This window comes from Salvelinus alpinus, chromosome 25 (genome assembly GCF_045679555.1).
Source record: "Salvelinus alpinus chromosome 25, SLU_Salpinus.1, whole genome shotgun sequence".
In the NCBI taxonomy this organism is placed as follows: domain Eukaryota; kingdom Metazoa; phylum Chordata; class Actinopteri; order Salmoniformes; family Salmonidae; genus Salvelinus; species Salvelinus alpinus.
The window spans coordinates 8,573,172-8,592,015 of record NC_092110.1 but is presented as its reverse complement, the minus strand read 5'-3'; the positions used below and the strand labels follow the sequence as shown (position 1 = coordinate 8,592,015).

The window sequence follows — 18,844 nt, the reverse complement described above, 5'->3', positions numbered from 1 at the left end:
GAAAAGAGACGTGTCTTGTATAAAGCTTAAAGAGTTCTTACACTGATGACGATGAGATCCTCTTTATTAACACAGGAATTAACAGAATCCGTCTCGTCAGATGAGTTGTCCGTCTCCTCATCCGTCCCCTCGTCCGTGTCGTCAGAGTCGTCCTCATCTTCCACCAGATCCACAACCTCAACCTCCTTCCTCCTCCTCCTCCTCTTCATCTTCGGTCGTCCTGTCCAGGTCTGGTAGGGTTGATTGACACAAGTCATCCTAGGAAGGAGCTTGGGGTCTACATTGGAGTCCGCTGACGAGATAGGTGTCGAGGTTGCATCTGTCTTTGGAACCGGGGTTATCGGGGGTCTGAGGATTTTGGGGGGCACTCGTCCCACCTCAGGCTGGATCTTAGGATCTGTATTGGAGTCCGTTGTGGAGATAGTGTCAGCTTTAATAAATTTAAACTTGTGGCTTACAGGGGGTTTTGTGCTTTTCTGGCAAGGCAGCATCCAACTATACAGCTCAGGTGTGACCTTACAGTCTACATTGGAGTCCACTGTGGTGGTGGTGGCAGCTTTGACACCTGTTTCCATAACAGTCTTCGTGGGGAATTTGACAGTAATTACTGTGGTTTTCGGTGAAGGCTGCAGCACAGTAAAGCCCCCTACTATAGGCATGACCTTGGAGGAGCCCTGGGCTGGCTGGGCTGGCACCTTGGGACACTTGATGATGATGGGCTCCTTGTTACCCGTCTGAGGAACAATCTTCAAAGTGTACGTCCCGCTATTTGTCTCAGTGGGTGAGAGATTAACGTTACTGATGTTGAAAGACTTGGAGCCTGGTATGGAGGAAGTGACTTCGGGAGGCGTGGTTTTAGGGACGGTGGGGCTGCCTGGAGTCTTTGGGACAGTGAAAGGGAGCAGGGGGATGGTGTTTTGCAATGTGGTGAGAGAGGTGGAGGGGGAGCTGTTAAGGGTGGCTGTCGATCCCGAGGCCAAGCACGCAGGTGTGGTTAAGCTGATCAAACCCCCTGAAAAGAAAAAAGGAGAAAAAGTTCTGCAACTTTCCAATCATTATAATACACACAAAAAAATATATGTATTCACACAGCACTCATTCAGTGGAGATAATAACTTCACATTATACATAGACTACTATAGAACTCCCTGATCCGTCTAAAATGTTCAAATCATTGTTCCATAAAATGGTTATTAATTAACCCTTTACACTGATAAGCGCCCAAATTGTAACGAAGTGGGTGTACATTAACATGCTATACATAACGTCAGAGCTCAGGGTCTCCTCTTTAACAGCTCTGTGTGGGTTTTGACTGACAGCCAAATCTGAACTTTAGCACCGCGAGCGACAAGAAGATGCCCCCATGCCTCCCGCTAATTGGGCAACTTAAAAAAAAAAAAAAATTGTCTGAGTCTGGGAAATGCTGTACATTAAGAGGACACAATTTTTGAAAGATGAGACATTGAGGATTATAATAAATACCGCTTTGATGTTATACAAGCAAGACAAACAGTCTAAATGTGCACTTCACATTTCCATTCATTAAACGAATGTAATATACAGTGTCATCGTTAATAACAGGGTACCCCAACTGGCAGCCCGCGTCCAAACCTGGCCTATCAGCAATAGTATTTGGCCCCCCACAGCCCCAACATTTCTTCATAAAAAAATCAAAAAAAATCCCAAATGCGATGTCCCAAGAAGGAAGTTACCCTAACTAAATAATGCAAAAGTAAAATGTTTACTTCATTCATGAAGAGAGAGAATGCAGGAGACAGTCAACTAATAAAGCCGGCAGCGGACCATTTTGTGGTGCTGAAACGTAAAGCCGCAACAGCAGCGCAAACAATAGGTGAACAGCGCCTGGTGCTGAGAATATGGCTAACTTGTTATGCAAGTGTTGCACAGCAACAGATGGAGAAAACCTACAACAGTCAAGGAATTCATTTAAACAATAATCTTCATTTTAATTTGACTTTAAAAACAACAAGAGGGCTTAATTGTAGTATATTTCTTCTGAACCTAGGCCTATATAAAATAACTTAACTGGCTGAGATCGGCTATGAGACTTAACAGCATCTTTCACAATAAAAACAATATATGGCCTAATAGAAGTGGGATATTTTTTATTAGGCCTACTTACAATTGCAACTGGCCAAAAACGTAACATCCTACATAAAACAGACATTTATAGAAAAAAAGGCGATGTTTGTGTCTGACTGTCTGTATAGGGATAGCCTGCTTCTTTCAGCTTGAGACCTAAATATCCCTGGATAAGCACTCACAATAATGTTACTATTTACTAAATATAGTCATATAGGCCACTAAGTTACTTACTCAATGGGAAAAGTTGCATTTCCCCCTCGCTATCAAGCTAATCGTTCTGAACGAATGTTGACGTTAAACTAAGTACAGTAGACCTGTTTTTCCCCACCAATCAACGCACAGAGAAATAGACAAAATAATACCTGAATTTTATGAGCGTGATCAGATCACAATGATTATGTTATTGTCACTGAATTTATTATGTACTAATCAGATGTGTTAAAAATGTTGTTGAATTTGTAGTGTAGGCCAATTAATTGTGCTATTATTATATACTAATTACAGTTGAAGTCGGAAGTGTACATACATTTAGGTTGGAGTCATTAAAACTCATTTTTCAACCACTCCACAAATTTCTTGTGAACAAACTATAGTTCTGGCAAGTCGGTTAGGACATCTACGTTGTGCATGACACAAGTCATTTTTCCAACAACCTTTTACAGATTCTTTCACTTAGAATTCACTGTTACAATTCCAGTGGGTCAGAAGTTTACATACACTAAGTTGACTGTGCCTTTAAACAGCTTGGAAAATTCCAGAAAATTATGTCATGGCTTTAGAAGCTTCTGATAGAGTTATTGACATCATTTGAGTCAATTGGAGGTGTACCTGTGGATGTATTTCAAGGCCTACCTTCAAACTCAGTGCCTCTCTGCTTGACATCATGGGAAAATCAAAAGAAATCAGCCAAGACCTCAGAAATAAAATTGTAGACCTCCACAAGTCTGGTTCATCCTTGGGAGCAATTTCCAAACGCCTGAAGGTAACACGTTCATCTGTACAAACAATAGTACGCAAGTATAAACACCATGGGACCACGCAACCGTCATACCACTCAGGAAGGAGACACATTCTGTCTCCTAGAGATGAACGTACTTTGGTGCGAAAAGTTCAAATCAATCCCAGAACAACAGCAAAGGACATTGTGAAGATGCTGGAGGAAACAGGTACAAAAGTATCTATATCCACAGTAAAACAAGTCCTATATCGACATAACCTGAAAGGCCATTCAGCAAGGAAGAAGCCACTGCTCCAAAACCGCCATAAAAAAGCCAGACTAGGGTTTGCAACTGCACATGGGGACAAAGATCGTACTTTTTGGAGAAATGTCCTCTGATCTGATGGAACAAAAATAGAACTGTTTGGCCATAATGACCATCGTTATGTTTGGAGGAAAAAGGGGGACTCTTGCAAGCCAAAGAACACCATCCCAACCGTGAAGCACGGGGGTGGCAGCATCATGTTGTGGGGGTGCTTTGCTGCAGGAGGGACTGGTGCACTTCACAAAATAGATGGCATCATGAGGGAGGAAAATTGTGGATATATTGAAGCAACATCAGTCAGGAAGTTAAAGCTTGGTCGCAAATGGGTTTTCCAAATGGACAATGACCCCAAGCATACTTCCAAAGTTGTGGCAAAATGGCTTAAGGACAACAAAGTCAAGGTATTGGAGTGGCCATCCAAAGCCCTGACCTCAATCCCATAGAAAATTTGTGGGCAGAACTGAAAAAGCGTGTGCGAGCAAGAGGCCTACAAACCTGACTCAGTTACACCAGCTCTGTCAGGACGAATGGGCCAAAATTCACCCAACTTATTGTGGGAAGATTGTGGAACGCTACCCGAAACGTTTGACCCAAGTTAAACAATTTAAAGGCAATGCTACCAAATACTAACTGAGTGTATGTAAACTTCTGACCCACTGGGAATGTGATGAAAGAAATAAAAGCTGAAAGAAATAATTCTCTACTATTATTCTGACATTTTACATTCTTAAAATAAAGTGGTGATCCTAACTGACCTAAGACAGGGAATTCTTACTAGGATTAAATGTCAGGAATTGTGAAAAACTGAGTTTAAATGTATTTGGCTAAAGTGTATGTAAACTTCCGACTTCAACTGCATGTTATGGACCACTGACTATTAGCTCGTAGAAAATCGGGCCCGAGGCCAAACCTAGTTGATGAACCCTGGTTTATGATCACTATGTTTGATGTACAGTTACAAAATTACATTATACCCTGGGTTGTCCTGAACAGAATGGGCCTGTCTGTTATATTTTTAAGAAAATTTGTCACGGACCACACATCGGAATGCACTCGACTCCATTCTATGCGCACCAAAATTAAGATATGCTTCTCTGAATTTCCCTGTGAAAGCTTAACACCGCAAGATCGTATTTGATCATTTAGCCAGTCATGTTGACAATAAAACAAGCTTTCAAATTATACCCACCTGCCGCAGATAGCAATTTATAAATGCAATATATAAAAGACGGGGCTGCAACCATGGTTATGCATTTCCATATTTCTTCTGCAAGAAACATGATTTAACCCTATCCATATAGACCAATTCCCACGAGACTAAGGGGTTAACATACTCAGTCTTGCATGTGACAGAGCAGCAGTGTCTTGGCATTAATATCATCAATGGTCAGACACTCACCCTTGTTGCGCATGACAAGGTTGGGGTTGAGGGCCTGCAGCTGGCTGAGGGGAACCAGCTGGATTAGCTGTCCGTTGGGGTTCCGGTATAGGGTGGTCCCTGAGGCACTCCGCACCGGCTGCAGAACCATCCTCCTCCCTGCTGCGAGAGGGGTCAGGGGGATGAGAGGTGTCGGAGTCTGGGAGGTAGGAGGACACGCCATTTTGACAGAGTTACTGGTCCCTGGGTCAGGGAGCACCAGCACGGGGGGACTAGTAACCACTCCACTGCTTGGGGAGGTCTTTGGAAGAGACACATCACCTAAAAAACAAAGCATTCTGTTTCTCAACAACGATGGAAAACAGCATGGATAAGAAGACACACCACAAACAACCACGCACCGCACAGAACAATCACCACATCAGAGCAACCCAGGATGAGATGGGAAGGGCTTGGGATATGCGCAAGAAGGATGAAGGTTATAAACAGAGCTATGCTAGCACTATGCGTATGTGTCACGACCACAAACAAGACAATATGAAAGTGGCAGGCAATGGGACCAACGGTTAGCCTGTGCAAGGCTGGGGAGTCAAGATAGCAGCACAAATAGATTAGAGGGGCTTTCTAATAATGGTGGCATGACTGGGTGTACCAGTGGAGGAACTGGCATAAGAGCTACCTGAGGCTACCTCTACCAGAGAGGAAAGCTGCTGAATATTGCTCAACGACTGTGGAGGATCACTAGTGAGGAGCAGCCTCTGCTGTGAGGAGCTGATTTGGTTGACCACAAACTGTGTGAAGACCTTTCCCGCTGAGGGCAGATTAGTCACTGTGGAGCAGAAATGGAGGTAGAGGTTCAGTATCCCACGCTTGTGTACGTGTGTGAATCTGTCACGAATCGGATACTGCTATGGACAAACAATATTAAATTGCTCTGAGGGAAAACAGCTTTCTGCATCAGACTAAAAAACAAGTAATTGAACTATTAAAATGTTCTATACAGGATGGATGCCGATTGGCTGAAACAACATTCCAGATGTGTTTATCAGACAATGTATAATGCAAAAAATACTTGTTTACTGATCTCTGTTGGTAACTGGTTTATAAAAGCAAAAAGGCACCTCTGGGGTTTATGGAATATGGCCAATATTCCACTGCTTTGTGTCGTGCCTAAGAACAGCCCTTAGCCGTGGTATATCTAAGCAATAAGGCCTGAGGAGGTCTGGTATTTGGCCAATATACACTACAAAGGTATGGTGGATACCTGTTCGTAATTAGAGCAGTAAAAATAAATGTTTTGTCATACCCGTGGTATACAGTCTGATATACCACGGCTTTCAGCCGTATACCATGGGTATGACAAAATCTGTATTTTTACTGCCCTAATTAGATGGGTAACCTGTTTATAATTGCAATAAGGCACCTCGGTGGTATGTGGTATAATGCCAACATACAACGGCCAAGGGCTGTGTCCAGGCACTCTGCGTTGCGTCATGCTAAGAACAACCCTTAACGGGGTATTTTGGCCATATACCACACCCCTCGGGTCTTATTGCTTAATTATATCACACCTCTTCACACCTTAATGCTTAAATAGCACCATTTTTCCAGGTACGCTTAACAACAAAAAGTAGTTCTCACCAATGGACTTGGGGCCTGCAGAAACTGCAGGGACAGAGGGAACACTGGTGGTGGTGGTAACCATGGTAAGACTGGGGGTAGGAGTGGCTGTCAACTGGGCCGGTTGTCCCGTGGAGGACCTTGCATCTTCAGCGGTTTCTGAGGGGGCGTGTTGTGATGAAACGGAGGACGCCATAGACGGCTCTGGACAGGTAGGCCTCCGTAACTTGCCCGTGAGGTAAGCAGCAAGTCGGTTGGCTGGGTGCATGGCTCCCATCATGCCCAGTTGTAGCTTGGCATGGGGGTAGGACCTGCCATTCACCTACAGATACACAGGGGAAAGTGAGAGTAGCAATGGACCATGTGTATTCTCCTCAGAGCTAGATATAGTGAGTCCCATATGGCAGCCTATTCCCTACAGTGCCTTCAGAAAGTATTCACACCCTTTGACTTTTTACACATTTTGTTGTGTTACAGCCTGAATTTAAAATTGATTAAATGTAGATTTTTTCCCCACTGGCCTACACACAATAACCCATTATGTCAAAATGTGGGAGAAATATAAATCGCAACATGTAAAGTGTTGGACCCATGTTCCATGAGCTGAAATAAAAGATCCCAGAAATGTTCCACAAGCCTAAAAATCTGCTCAAAGTTTGTGCACAGATTTGTTTACATCCCTGTTAGTGAGCATTTCTCCTTTGCCAAAATAATCCATCCACCTGACATGTGTGGCATATCAAGAAGCTGCTTAAACAGCATGATCATTACAGAGGTGCACCTTGTGCTGGGGACAATGAAAGACCACTCTAAAATGTGCAGTTGTGTCACAAAACACAATGCCAAAGGTGTCTCAAGTTTTGAGGGAGCGTGCAATTGGTATGCTGACTGCATGAATGTCCACCAGAGCTGGTGCCAGAGAATTTAATGTTCATTTCTCTACCATAAGCCGCCTCCGTCCCTTTAGAGAATTTGGCAATACATCCAACCAGCCTCACAACTGCAGACCACGTGTAACAACGTCAGCCCAGGACCTCCACATCCGGCTTCTTCACCTGCGGGATCGTCTGAGGGGGATGCAGAGAAGTATTTCTGTCTAATAAAGCCCTTTTGTGGGGGAAAACTCATTCTGATTGGCTGGGCCTGGCTTCCCAGTGGGTGAACCTGGCTCCCAAGTGGGTGGGCCTATGCCCTCCCAGGCCAACCCATTTCCCCAGTCGTGTGAAATCCATAGATTCATTTATTTCATTGAAGTTGTTGTATGTTGCGTTTATATTTTTGTTCAGTATAATAAATAATGAAAAGCTGAAATAAAATGATCTGTAAGGTCCCTCAGTCAAGCAGTGGATTTCAAACACAGATTCAACCACAAAGACCAGGAAGGTTTTCCAATGCTTCCCGAAGAAGGGCACCTATTGGTAGATGGGGGCCAATGGTGACTTTAAAACAGTTAGAGTTGAATGGCAGTGAATACTAACCTAATTGACAGAGTGAAAAGAAGGAAGCCTATACAGCAAAAAGGCACTAAAGTAATACTGCAAAAAATGTGGCTGAACAATTAACTTTTTGTCCTGAATGCAAAGTGTTACAGAATTTGCCACCAAACATACAACACGTTACTGAGTAACACTCTCCATATTTTCAAGCATAGTGGTGTCTACATCATGTTATGAGTATGCTTGTAATCGTTAACTTCTTATGGCTGGGGGCGCTATTTTCACGTTCGGATGAAAAGCGTGCCCAGAGTAAACTGCCTGCTACTCAGGCCCAGAAGCTAAGATATGCATATTATTAGTAGATTTGGATAGAAAACACTCTGATGTTTCTAAAACTGTTTGAATGATGTCTGTGAGTATAACAGAACTCATATGGCAGGCAAAGACCTGAGAAAAAAATCCAACCGGGAAGTGGGAAATCTGAGGTTTGTAGGTCTTTGCCTATCCAAGAAACAGTGTAAATTTGGTCCGATTGCACTTCCTAAGGCTTCCACTAGATGTCAACAGTCTTTAGACCCTTGTTTCAGGCTTCCACTGTGAAGGGGGAGCGAATAAGAGCTGTTTGACTAAGGGGTCTGGCAGAAGGCCATGAGCTAAGTCAGGCGCGCGGCCGTGAGAGCGAGCTCTGTTCCTTTTCATTTCTACGTGAGAGCGAGCTCTGTTCCTTTTCATTTCTAAAGACAAAGGAATTGTCCGGTTGAAACATTATTGAAGATTTGTGATAAAAACATTCTAAAGATTGATTCTATATATTGTTTGACATGTTTCTACGAACTGTAATGGAACTGTTTTGACTTTTCCTCTGGACTTTCATCTGGACTTGCCCGTGCCTTGTGAATTTCGATTGGTGAACTAAACGCGCAAACAAAAAGGAGGTATTTGGACATAAAGATTAACTTTATCGAACAAAACAAACATTTATTGTGGAACTGGGATTCCTGGGAGTGCATTCCGATGAAGATCATCAAAGGTAAGTGAATATTTATAATGCTATTTCTGACTTTTGTTGACTCCACAACATGGCGGGTACCTGTATGGCTTGTTTTGATGCCTGAGCGCTGTACTCAGATTATTGCATGGTGTGCTTTTGCCATAAAGCATTTTTGAAATCTGACACAGCGGTTGCATTAAGGAGAAGTATATCTTTAATTCCATGCATAACACTTGTATTTTCATCAACATTTATGATGAGTATTCCTGTAAATTGATGTGGCTCTCTGCAAAATCACCGGATGTTTTGGAGGTAAAACATTACTGAACATAACGCGCCAACGTAAACTGAGATTTTTGGATATAAATGTGAACTTTATCAAACAAAACATACCTGTATTGTGTAACATGAAGTCCTATGAGTGCCATCTGATGAAGATCAAAGGTTAGTGATTAATTTGATCTCTATTTCTGCTTTTTGTGACTCCTCTCTTTGGCTGGAAAATGGCTGTGTTTTTCTGTGACTAGGTACTGACCGAACATAATCAGATGGTGTGCTTTCGTCGTAAAGCCTTTTTGAAATCGGACACTGTGGTGGGATTAACAACAAGTTTATCTTTAAAATGGTGTATAATACTTGTTTGTTTGAGGAATTTTAATTATGAGATTTCTGTTGTTTGAATTTGGCGCCCTGCACTTTCACTGGCTGTTGTCAAATCGATCCCGTTAACGGGATTTCAGCCGAAAGAAGTTAAGGACCTGGGGAGTTTTTCAGGTTAAAAAAAGAAACGAAATGGAGCTAAGCCCAGGCAAAATCCTTGAGGAAAACCTGGTTCTGTCTGCTTTCCACCAGACACTGGGAGATTAATTCACCTCTCAGCAGGACAAAACCTAAAACACATGGCCAGCTGCTTACCAAGAAGACAGTGAATGTTCCTGAGTGGCCGACTTACAGTTTTGCCTTAAATCTAATTGAAAATCTATCGAAATACCTGGAAATGGTTGTCTAGCAATCATCAACAACCCATTTGACAGAGCTTGAAGATTTTTGAAAATAATAAAAATGGGCAAATATCGTACAATCCAGGTGTGGAAAGCTATTAGGGACTTACCCAGAAAGACTCACAGCTGTAATCGCTGACAAAGGCACTTCTACAAATTGACTCAGGGGTGTGAATATTAACGTAAATGAGATATGCATTTGATTTTCAATAAATTTGCTACAATTTCTAAAAACATGTTTTCACTTTTTCATTATGGGGGATTGTGTGTAGACGGGAGGGATTTTTTAAATTTTTTAATTCATTTTGAATTCAGGCTATAACACAACAAAATGTGGAATAAGTCAAGGTGTAGGAATACTTTCTGAAGGCACTGTAGTGCACTAATTCTGACCAGCACCCTATGCACTACATAGGGAATAGGGTGTTGTTCCACATCAATAAATGAGGAAAATTAACTGATCATCAGATGTGTTTTGGGGGGGAACTCTAGGTATTTATAATGCTTACCGTGACAAGTTCCTTGTCTGAGATTTCTTTCTGCTTTAGGTTGGCAGTAAGGAGGCCAGCAGGAGAAATTCCTATTAAGAAAGGCAGGCCCTTCCATTTCAGACCCCTTTTCTTCCCCACAGCCTTGTTGTTCTCCTGCTCTCTTTGCTTCTCCTCCACGCATTGTCCTTCCTCCACCTCCTTATCTTCCCCTCTCAGCGCCTCCATCTTCCCCTCCTCTTCCTCCATCGTTTCTTCATCTTCCTCTCTCATCCATTCCTCCTCACTGTTCGCCTCCTCCACTCCATCCGGTCGCGAGACCTGAGAGATATGTACCTTGTAGTGGACAGAGCAGCTCTCGCCGTTGTTCCTCAGGGTCTGAGACATGGGTTTGATGAGGTAACCTTTGACCCAGAAGGGGTTAGTGAGGTGGTCCTGGGCCATGTGCTCACAAACAATCCTCAGCACCAAGTTCCTGTCCGCCAGGCTTCTCCACTTACACTCAGACATGATCTCCAGACGCTTGGAGGGCTCCGTGTACTGGGGACCGTGGGACTTCTCTGACTTCCTGGAAGGGCTCACTACATCAAGACACAAAGTCAACAGCCATTAGAAATGCATTTCAGAGCAGGCTATGATTGTTGGATGCAACTAATTATTATTATTATTATTTTTTTTTTTATTATTATTATTATTTTTTTTTTTTTTTTTTTTTATCCCCTTTTCTCCCCAATTTTTCGTGGTATCCAATCGCTAGTAATTACTATCTTGTCTCATCGCTACAACTCCCGTACGGGCTCGGGAGAGACGAAGGTCGAAAGTCATGCGTCCTCCGAAGCACAACCCAACCAAGCCGCACTGCTTCTTAACACAGCGCGCCTCCAACCCGGAAGCCAGCCGCACCAATGTGTCGGAGGAAACACCGTGCACCCGCCCCCCTCAGTTAGCGCGCACTGCGCCCGGCCCGCCACAGGAGTCGCTGGAGCGCGATGAGACAAGGATATCCCTACCGGCCAAACCCTCCCTAACCCGGACGACGCTAAGCCAATTGTGCGTCGCCCCACGGACCTCCCGGTCGCGGCCGGCTGCGACAGAGCCTGGGCGCGAACCCAGACTCTGGTGGCGCAGCATAGCACTGCGATGCAGTGCTCTAGACCACTGCGCCACCCGGGAGGCCCCGGATGCAACTAATTATTGATGTGGTTTATTGACTGATAGATATAAATCGCAGACAGATGTTCGGGATTAAGAAAATGACGACAAATTTGATTCATTGAACTTACCTGGTGCGGAGTCTATTGGTTTGCAGTGGTTGTCAATGTCCTCAGGTCGGTTTGTGCTCTTGCTTTGAATCGCACGCACTCTGGCACATGTCATGGTACCATCCTCCTCTCTCACCTGCAAAAAAAAATACACCTTTAGAAAAGGCAGGGGGGTAAGAATATACATACCACTTTTACAGTGGTATATCTAACACTTATGGATAGACACCCTTCTACGACGCACCACTGCTGAAGACGCTTCCTGTAATGGAAGCCATGGAAGATAGACTGGTGTTGGGGCGAGGAGGGGCTCCGGGTCCATCTCTCCATCGGTCTGCTTCCACAAAGTTCTCACACGCCGAGCTGGTTCTGATACTGTCTCAGCCTCTCTCAGAGCTGGTTAGAAAATAATTCGGTATATGAGCAGAAATTAATACAAAATATGTAATTTAATTGCGACATTAGGATGGACACACTTTGCGACATGTGCATCAAAGAATTTCATCTAATGTAGTATAGAAAAGTTGTTTTTGTATGGATTTATTAATTTTTCTATTTAAACTTTATTTATTTGAACCAGTCATAGCGCTTCATAACTCGGTAGTTTTTCAAACTAGAGGACACTCACTATATGCCATCCTCATCCGCTTTCTCTTCTTGCTCTTCTTGGACGGGCCCTCTTCTGACGCACTGGAATCTGGTCCTTTTAAGTTTTTGAGCACAACCACTTTCTGCCTGAGGCAGCTGCAGCCAAATATACACTCAATCTTTCCACAGTGGGTAATACGACGGTCCTGTGCCAGGCTGGCACACACACAGCCCAGCCGGCAGAACGCATTGAGGCAGGGAGGAGCACTGCGCTTTACAATCTTAATGGGAGCTGTAGGATTCTCACAAACAAAGCCCTGAAGAGAAAAGAGGAAAGTAAATGCAGACAATTAGTGATAGTATGGCTCATTTCTCAGGGATACCATTGTAGAGCTGGTTTAAACACTCACAAAATAAGATCGAAGCTATTAATGTACTCCACAATGTCTATGCTCCATCATGTCAGACCCCAACAAATGAGTCAAAGAGCAGATGTAATGGTGTATGGGTATAACTGATCTTACCGTTGAAGTGAAGAGCGAGGTGAGGGCGACCGTTGCCCTGTCCTCTGTGATACAGGTCCGATGCTTGCCCTCCCAGACAACCCCGTCCTCCAGATCCCTCTGTCTGAGCAAGGCCTTGGTCAACCCAGGAACAACAACCCTGGTCTCAGCAGCAGCAGACTCTGGCTCTGAGTCGCCCTCCACAGGAGCCAGGTCAGAGGGAGGTGGTTCTTCTACCTCTGGCCTCGACACAACAGAGTCTTGGACTGGTGGAGGAGTCTTGACCCTCGGCTTCCTCTTAGTCCTTTTCACAGTTTTAATTGTGTCGTTGTGGGTGATGGCCGGGGCTGCGTGATCCATCAATGGCGGTGGCGCAATTTGTAATGCTGTTGGCGCAGAAGTTGGTTTAGTTCTGCTCTGCTTTGAGCGTTGTTTTTGTTGCCTTTTTTCAGATTTCTCAGATTTTTTAGGTCCTTTGGATGCGAGGGGCAGTCTGTTTTTTTTAGATGGGGGGACAAAGGTGGTAGAAGGTGCCGGTGCCTGTTTCTTCAGCACACTATCCAGGGTTCGGACGTAGCTGGTGCTCTTGGTGGGCAGCTGGTAGGTCACAGGGGTGACGACGGTGGTCTGGGTGAAACTGGCAGCCCGCTCGTCGATGAGTTTGCCTTCGTTAGCCAGATACTCATCCAACATGTCACTGCAGAAGGCCGACAGGTTCTTCGGGACCACATCTGAACTTGGGCCATCTTTAAAGCCTATTGGGCTACATACTATAGTAAAAACAAGAAGATGGGTTATTGCAGACACGGGTTAATTTAAGACCTTTCTCAAGACATCAGAGCCAAAGTACATGAATGGAGCGAGAAACGGAGCGTGCCCAATTTGACTGGAGCGTGGAGCGAGATTCCCAAAGGCTGGAGCGTCGGCCTTCTCGCCCACTCCAATTTCACTCCAGTGGCGCTCACTTCACAAGCTCGAGCATACCCGCCCCAGCATGCATTTGTAGGCTACTTGTGTGCTGCTAAAAGCCCCCTGCTTTAGCTACCATCATGGAGTTGGCAAAATATTTTCAGAAAGAAACTGATAAAATACACAGGTACTAAATCAAGGTGACTTACAAAGATGAGGAGCAAGAGAGGGAGTATCCACTTAATTGTAAGGATTGGATGTCACCTGCTAAACTGTTAGGTTACAGACCGGATGTCATTGTTCTACGCACGGAATATGGAAGTTGTTACACGCTGGCTACATCAAACATCCACATATAAAGAATTATTGAATCGGAATAGACACTTATCCCAAAAGTATGATGGTGTACTTACTACGTGCACATGCTAAAAGAAAGGAACGAGGTGGGTAGATAACTAAGTGTGTCATTGTAGCAAAGTCATTATAAACTAAAATCAGATCTCTTAAACGTTTCGTTCATTTGATTATCTATACAATAGGCCATAATTGATTTTGGCCCAACAGGCCTGGCATATTTCCACGTTCAAGGAGCTATCGGTTTTGATTGGGTTATTTTGCCTAAAAACCTTCATGCAAACCTATAGAAAAATAAAAAAATAAAACTCTGCATCTCTGCCCAGCCTGGCCAAAAGGGTGTTTAGCATCCCCAGTGGCTCTGCAAGTGTGGAGAGGATATTCTCCGCTGCTAGACGGCTCTCCAGGCACCATCACATGAGCCTGAATCCACAGACTGGTCAAACTTGTGTTTCTAAAAATGAATTCCAAAGGCACTAATAAGACATTTTTCATTTAATTTGTATTTAATTCTAAGTAAGTCACAGTCTATATGCGCAATTTATAGACTATAATGATTTAATACAACGAAATGTTGTTTAAATGCTGAGCACTTTATGTCCATACCAGCCTATTGTGTCACACTCGCAAATGCTTCACAATGTATTTCTTTGTAGGTTATAGTCTTGAAATAACTGTAATAACATAGCCTTAATAATTCATTTACATTCCTGCTTAGGGTCCCTGTCTGGCTCCAGACCGATTTAGAGTGCTTACATGCAGTTTAATATGACATGTAGCCTATTTGAAAATAATGTTAGCTTCTTACATTCACCTTTTCATGTTTATTCAAATACTTTTCATTCAAATCCATATGGTTTGGTTTCAATAGTTAAAAACCAAATTGGTAGTTCCACGTAGTCACAAAAATAGATGGGTGTTGGTTAAATTGTGATGTTAATGAATGGGAGCAAATTTGGTTTTTTTTCTGTGAGTGTGGAGCGGTTTTTAGCAGAGCAGTAAGAAAGGACATGGAGCCGCTCAACTCCGCTCACATTCTCCGGTCAGAGCTAAAACGTCAAGAATAAACCGTCTCAACTGTACCCCCTCTTCTTGTTTTGTCACCATTAAAGCACCATGCAATATTTCCGACAAAGGAGTAGCTAATTAAAATCAGAAAATAAGGATTCTTATGTAAATATCATACCGTCAGGCTTGGAGGATGCTGAGGAGTCTGAAGGGACAATCTTATCTCTCCAGCCTTTGATTTGGGTGAAGTCTGTTGTCTTGCCCGTCCTGGAAACAAAGGGAACTGAACCACCTGAAGAAAAAAAAGTATAACAATTAACAATGTCTCCTTTTAATATGTATTAACTTCACCTCATAAAACCCTAAACGGGTTACTGAACAAATACTCTCAACCATTTGGCCAAAACAGAAACTCTAATAACAAAACGACTACTAACTTGGAGATGCCAATCCTGCAGTGCTTGGTCCTGGACATAGCATGGGTGGCGGTAGAGGTAGACGGACACCTAAGTATTGCAGGTCGATGACCAGAGTGGGATCCAGTAAACTCATCTTCAGTCCAACTTCAAGGAAGACAGATGACAGATAAGCGATCGTCAAGCGTAGACTATGCATCATAAAAAAGCATTCTACCATCATGAGTAGGATTAAAGATGAGGGGAACACTGTCATGAAAAGCTAAGTGGGACATTACCCACGCTAGTGTGCAAGTAAGTTGTCGAAAATAAATAGTAAATACTCTGTCATTCCCTGCCATTTATTTTGGTGTTACCTTCTTGCAGCACAGGATGAATGACTTGCCGATGCTTCATAACCTTCAAATCGTCCAAAAGAACCTTCTCGAAAGCAGCTATTCTTTCCTCTGTGGTTTCAGGTCCTCCGACTGAAAGACACATAGTTTAATAGATGTCACACAACAGCAGCTTGGGAACATGATGGATCAAATTGTTGTTTTCTGTACCATTCTCTTTCGCCTCAGGGGTTTTCTCCGGTTGTGCGGTTGTCGTCTCATGAAATGCAGGCTCCCCTAGGTGGACTTCAAGTGCTTCCTGTAATTTATAACACTTTACTTTTTTTAGTTCATTTTTATTTCACCTTTATTTAACCAGGTAGGCCAGTTGAGATCAAGTTCTCATTTACAACTGCGACCTGGACAAGATAAAGCCAAGCAGTGCGACAAAAAACAACACAGAGTTACACATGGGAAAGACAACCGTAGTCAATAACACAACAGAAACATCTATATACAGTGTGTGCAAATACTTAAACATGTGAAACTACTTGAAACCAATGGATATAGTGAATGCTTTGTTACTTGTTATGAGCATGTATAAGCCCTTATGTCTTATTGCACAGCTTATAATATGCTGTATTAAATTGTATGCTGTATTATATTGTACTGTATTGCATTTTTTTTTTAAGTGTGGACTGTTGAAAACAAATAAAAAAACGTTCCTTTATTCACTTTATAACAAATATAACCAAAGCAAGGATATCCTTGTTAAAGATCTACTTGCCTCTTAAACAAGAATCGAGGAAACACAGGTGGCACAACATAAAATAGCGGTAACACTTTACTTGAAGGGGGTATACATAAGGCATTCATAACACCTTTCACATAACAGGTTTGGAATAGCAAAGGGTCAACAGTTAGTGTGCATCTTCTCTAGTGATCTCTCAATTTGGAAGGATGCCACTGAGTAAACAGCCCTTGGAATTATCTAATTTAACTATGAACTATTCTTTGGCAATATCCGGGAGAAGGTGAATCTGGTGTAAAGAGTGTACCTGGCCTGGATCAAGTTCTGGCCAAGAGCACCAATTGTAATTGTCATGTTAGGCTTACATCTTGTTCTCTGCCAAGATAAACCAAAAACATGTGTTCTTAGGGTAACACTTGTGTATAATTGTGGTACGAAGGTTGTTATGAATGACCTGTAACATTCAAAGGGGTTGTAAACAGTTTCATAAAGGTGTTGTGATTGCAAGTAAAGTGTTACCAAAAATACTGACAGATGGAAATACATTTAACAATCTATGCGTTACCTTGGAAGTGAAAGAGACAAACAGCTGCTCCTCAACTTCCTCCAGGTTGGGCTGCATGGTGACATCTGTGGGTCCACCAATCACTGGGAGTGGATCACCCTTGGCAGATTTCACTCCTGTCCTAGATCTCTTCTTAGATCTCTGGGGTTTAATGCTCTGGGTTGGCTGACTAGAACCAACTGGTAGAGTAGAACCAACTGGTACACTAGGGGTAATTAAAGTTGGGACATGAGGACATGGGACAGGAGCCGCCTCACTGCTTGGAAAGTCTTCAGTCATCTCAAGTTCATCAGAGATGGAGAAAAAGTGAGTGAGGTCGGCAAGCGAAGGGGTTGGTGACAATGGGTCGGGACCTAACGATGAAAAAGGAGATAACTGGAATGGGAGTGGAGACGGTGTAGAAGGGCGTGTTAATGGTTCATAATTGACTTGAAATGATGAGGCGGGGTCCAGGGGAGGTGAGGATAAGCCAGGGTCCAGACCAAGTGAGCCAGGGTGAGAGTTAGATGAAAATGAGGCTGCCTCAAAGGGTAATGGGTTAAGGTGAGCGGAAGGCAACAATGGGATAAAGGGTGTTGTTAAAAAAGGATCAGGGGCAGGTAGTGCTAACAGTGATGCATGTGATGAAAGTTCAGAGGAGAGTACAAAAAGGTTCGGGGCCGGTAATTGTTCAAGGACTGGGAATGACGAGGCAGGTACAGGTAAGGATGGGGCTGGGACCAGTTTCAATTGAACAGGGGAAGGTAAAGGGGGTTCAAGATCTGGTAATGATGCAGGTGATGATGGCTCAAAGCCACCTAGTGAAGGGCCAGGGGATAGTAACGATGGGGTACACTCAGGTTTCAAAGTGGCAACACTAGCTGTTGATGACAGCACAGGGGCATTTGAGGGATGGTCAGAGGTAAGTGATGATAGATCAGCCGCTAGGTTCAATGTGACAGGTACAGGGGATGGCAGTTCTCGGGCTGGGGATGACAAGGCAGGGGCTGGTATTAATGAGTCGGAGGCTGGTAACAATAGGTCAGGGAATGGCGACATGAGGGGTGGAGTGGGGGATGATAGTGTAATGGATAAGGTAGGTTCAGCGACAAGTAACGACTGATCAGTAGTAAGTGATACTGGGTCAGGTTCTGGTAACAATGAGTCCAAAAAATCTGTGTTTGGGACTGAAATATTGGTGGGTACACCAGCATAGTCTGTGGTTTGCCCAGTGGGGTCAGTGGCTCGAACTACAGAATCACTGGCTGGAACAACAGCATATCCAGTGGGGACCATTGCTGGACCAGTAGGGTCAGTGACTGGGCCAGTAGGGTCAGTAGTTAGAACAGCAGAAGATGGGGATGAAGTAGAAGACAAAGGAGATTTTGGTTTGGTCCTAAAAGGTCTGGATTTTGACTTCAACTGTTGAAGGTAGAGTGCAAGCAGGGGCAAAGGCACAGGTTCAGGTCGTTTGTGTGGTTTAGCCTTCCCCTGCTGTTGTTGATCAGAACCTGTCCTTTTTGCTTCAGAGCTCACTGAGCTTTGGGAAGCCTTTCGACTGCTTTCTACTTCATCTGCTGAATGGTCATTGGTCTTCACAGGTTCCTGGGACTGAGATGAACTGAGGTGGTCCTTTTCACTGTCAATCGTATTCCCATTATCCTGGGTTCCCACATTTGTAATAGTTTTCGACAACACGTCAGGAATCTGGGAAAAATTGTAATTCACAGCTACTTCCACAACTTTGTTTTTGGCAACCATGCCCTTAGTGTCTGTTTGCTCAACATTGCAAGCTGTATTGGTTATCTCCACATTGCACCTTCTTATTTTCAGATGACACTCCCGAATCAGCTCAGTGAAGTTACTTTGGGGAGGACCTATTGTACTGTTCAAAAGATAAATGCAAAAGATTA

The 18,844-nt window shown here is 43.6% G+C and overlaps 1 protein-coding gene across 3 annotated transcripts in view; it reads right to left on the bottom strand.

The window, feature by feature from the left end:
* mgaa (MAX dimerization protein MGA a) overlaps positions 1-18,844 on the bottom strand; it is a 42,198-nt gene that overhangs the window by 8,787 nt on the left and 14,567 nt on the right. For 2 of the 3 annotated variants that reach the window (XM_071365522.1, XM_071365523.1), the window contains exons 3-16: positions 16,953-18,816; positions 15,868-15,955; positions 15,679-15,789; positions 15,344-15,469; positions 15,085-15,198; positions 12,657-13,405; positions 12,173-12,449; positions 11,789-11,940; positions 11,566-11,680; positions 10,304-10,863; positions 6,388-6,688; positions 5,426-5,575; positions 4,768-5,067; positions 42-1,012 (exon numbers count right to left, since the gene is read on the bottom strand). In XM_071365522.1, coding sequence (XP_071221623.1) covers positions 42-1,012; positions 4,768-5,067; positions 5,426-5,575; positions 6,388-6,688; positions 10,304-10,863; positions 11,566-11,680; positions 11,789-11,940; positions 12,173-12,449; positions 12,657-13,405; positions 15,085-15,198; positions 15,344-15,469; positions 15,679-15,789; positions 15,868-15,955; positions 16,953-18,816 — 5,878 coding nt within the window. The remainder of the gene's footprint in view (positions 1-41; positions 1,013-4,767; positions 5,068-5,425; positions 5,576-6,387; positions 6,689-10,303; positions 10,864-11,565; positions 11,681-11,788; positions 11,941-12,172; positions 12,450-12,656; positions 13,406-15,084; positions 15,199-15,343; positions 15,470-15,678; positions 15,790-15,867; positions 15,956-16,952; positions 18,817-18,844) is intronic. The other variant, XM_071365524.1, reaches the window with a different exon arrangement.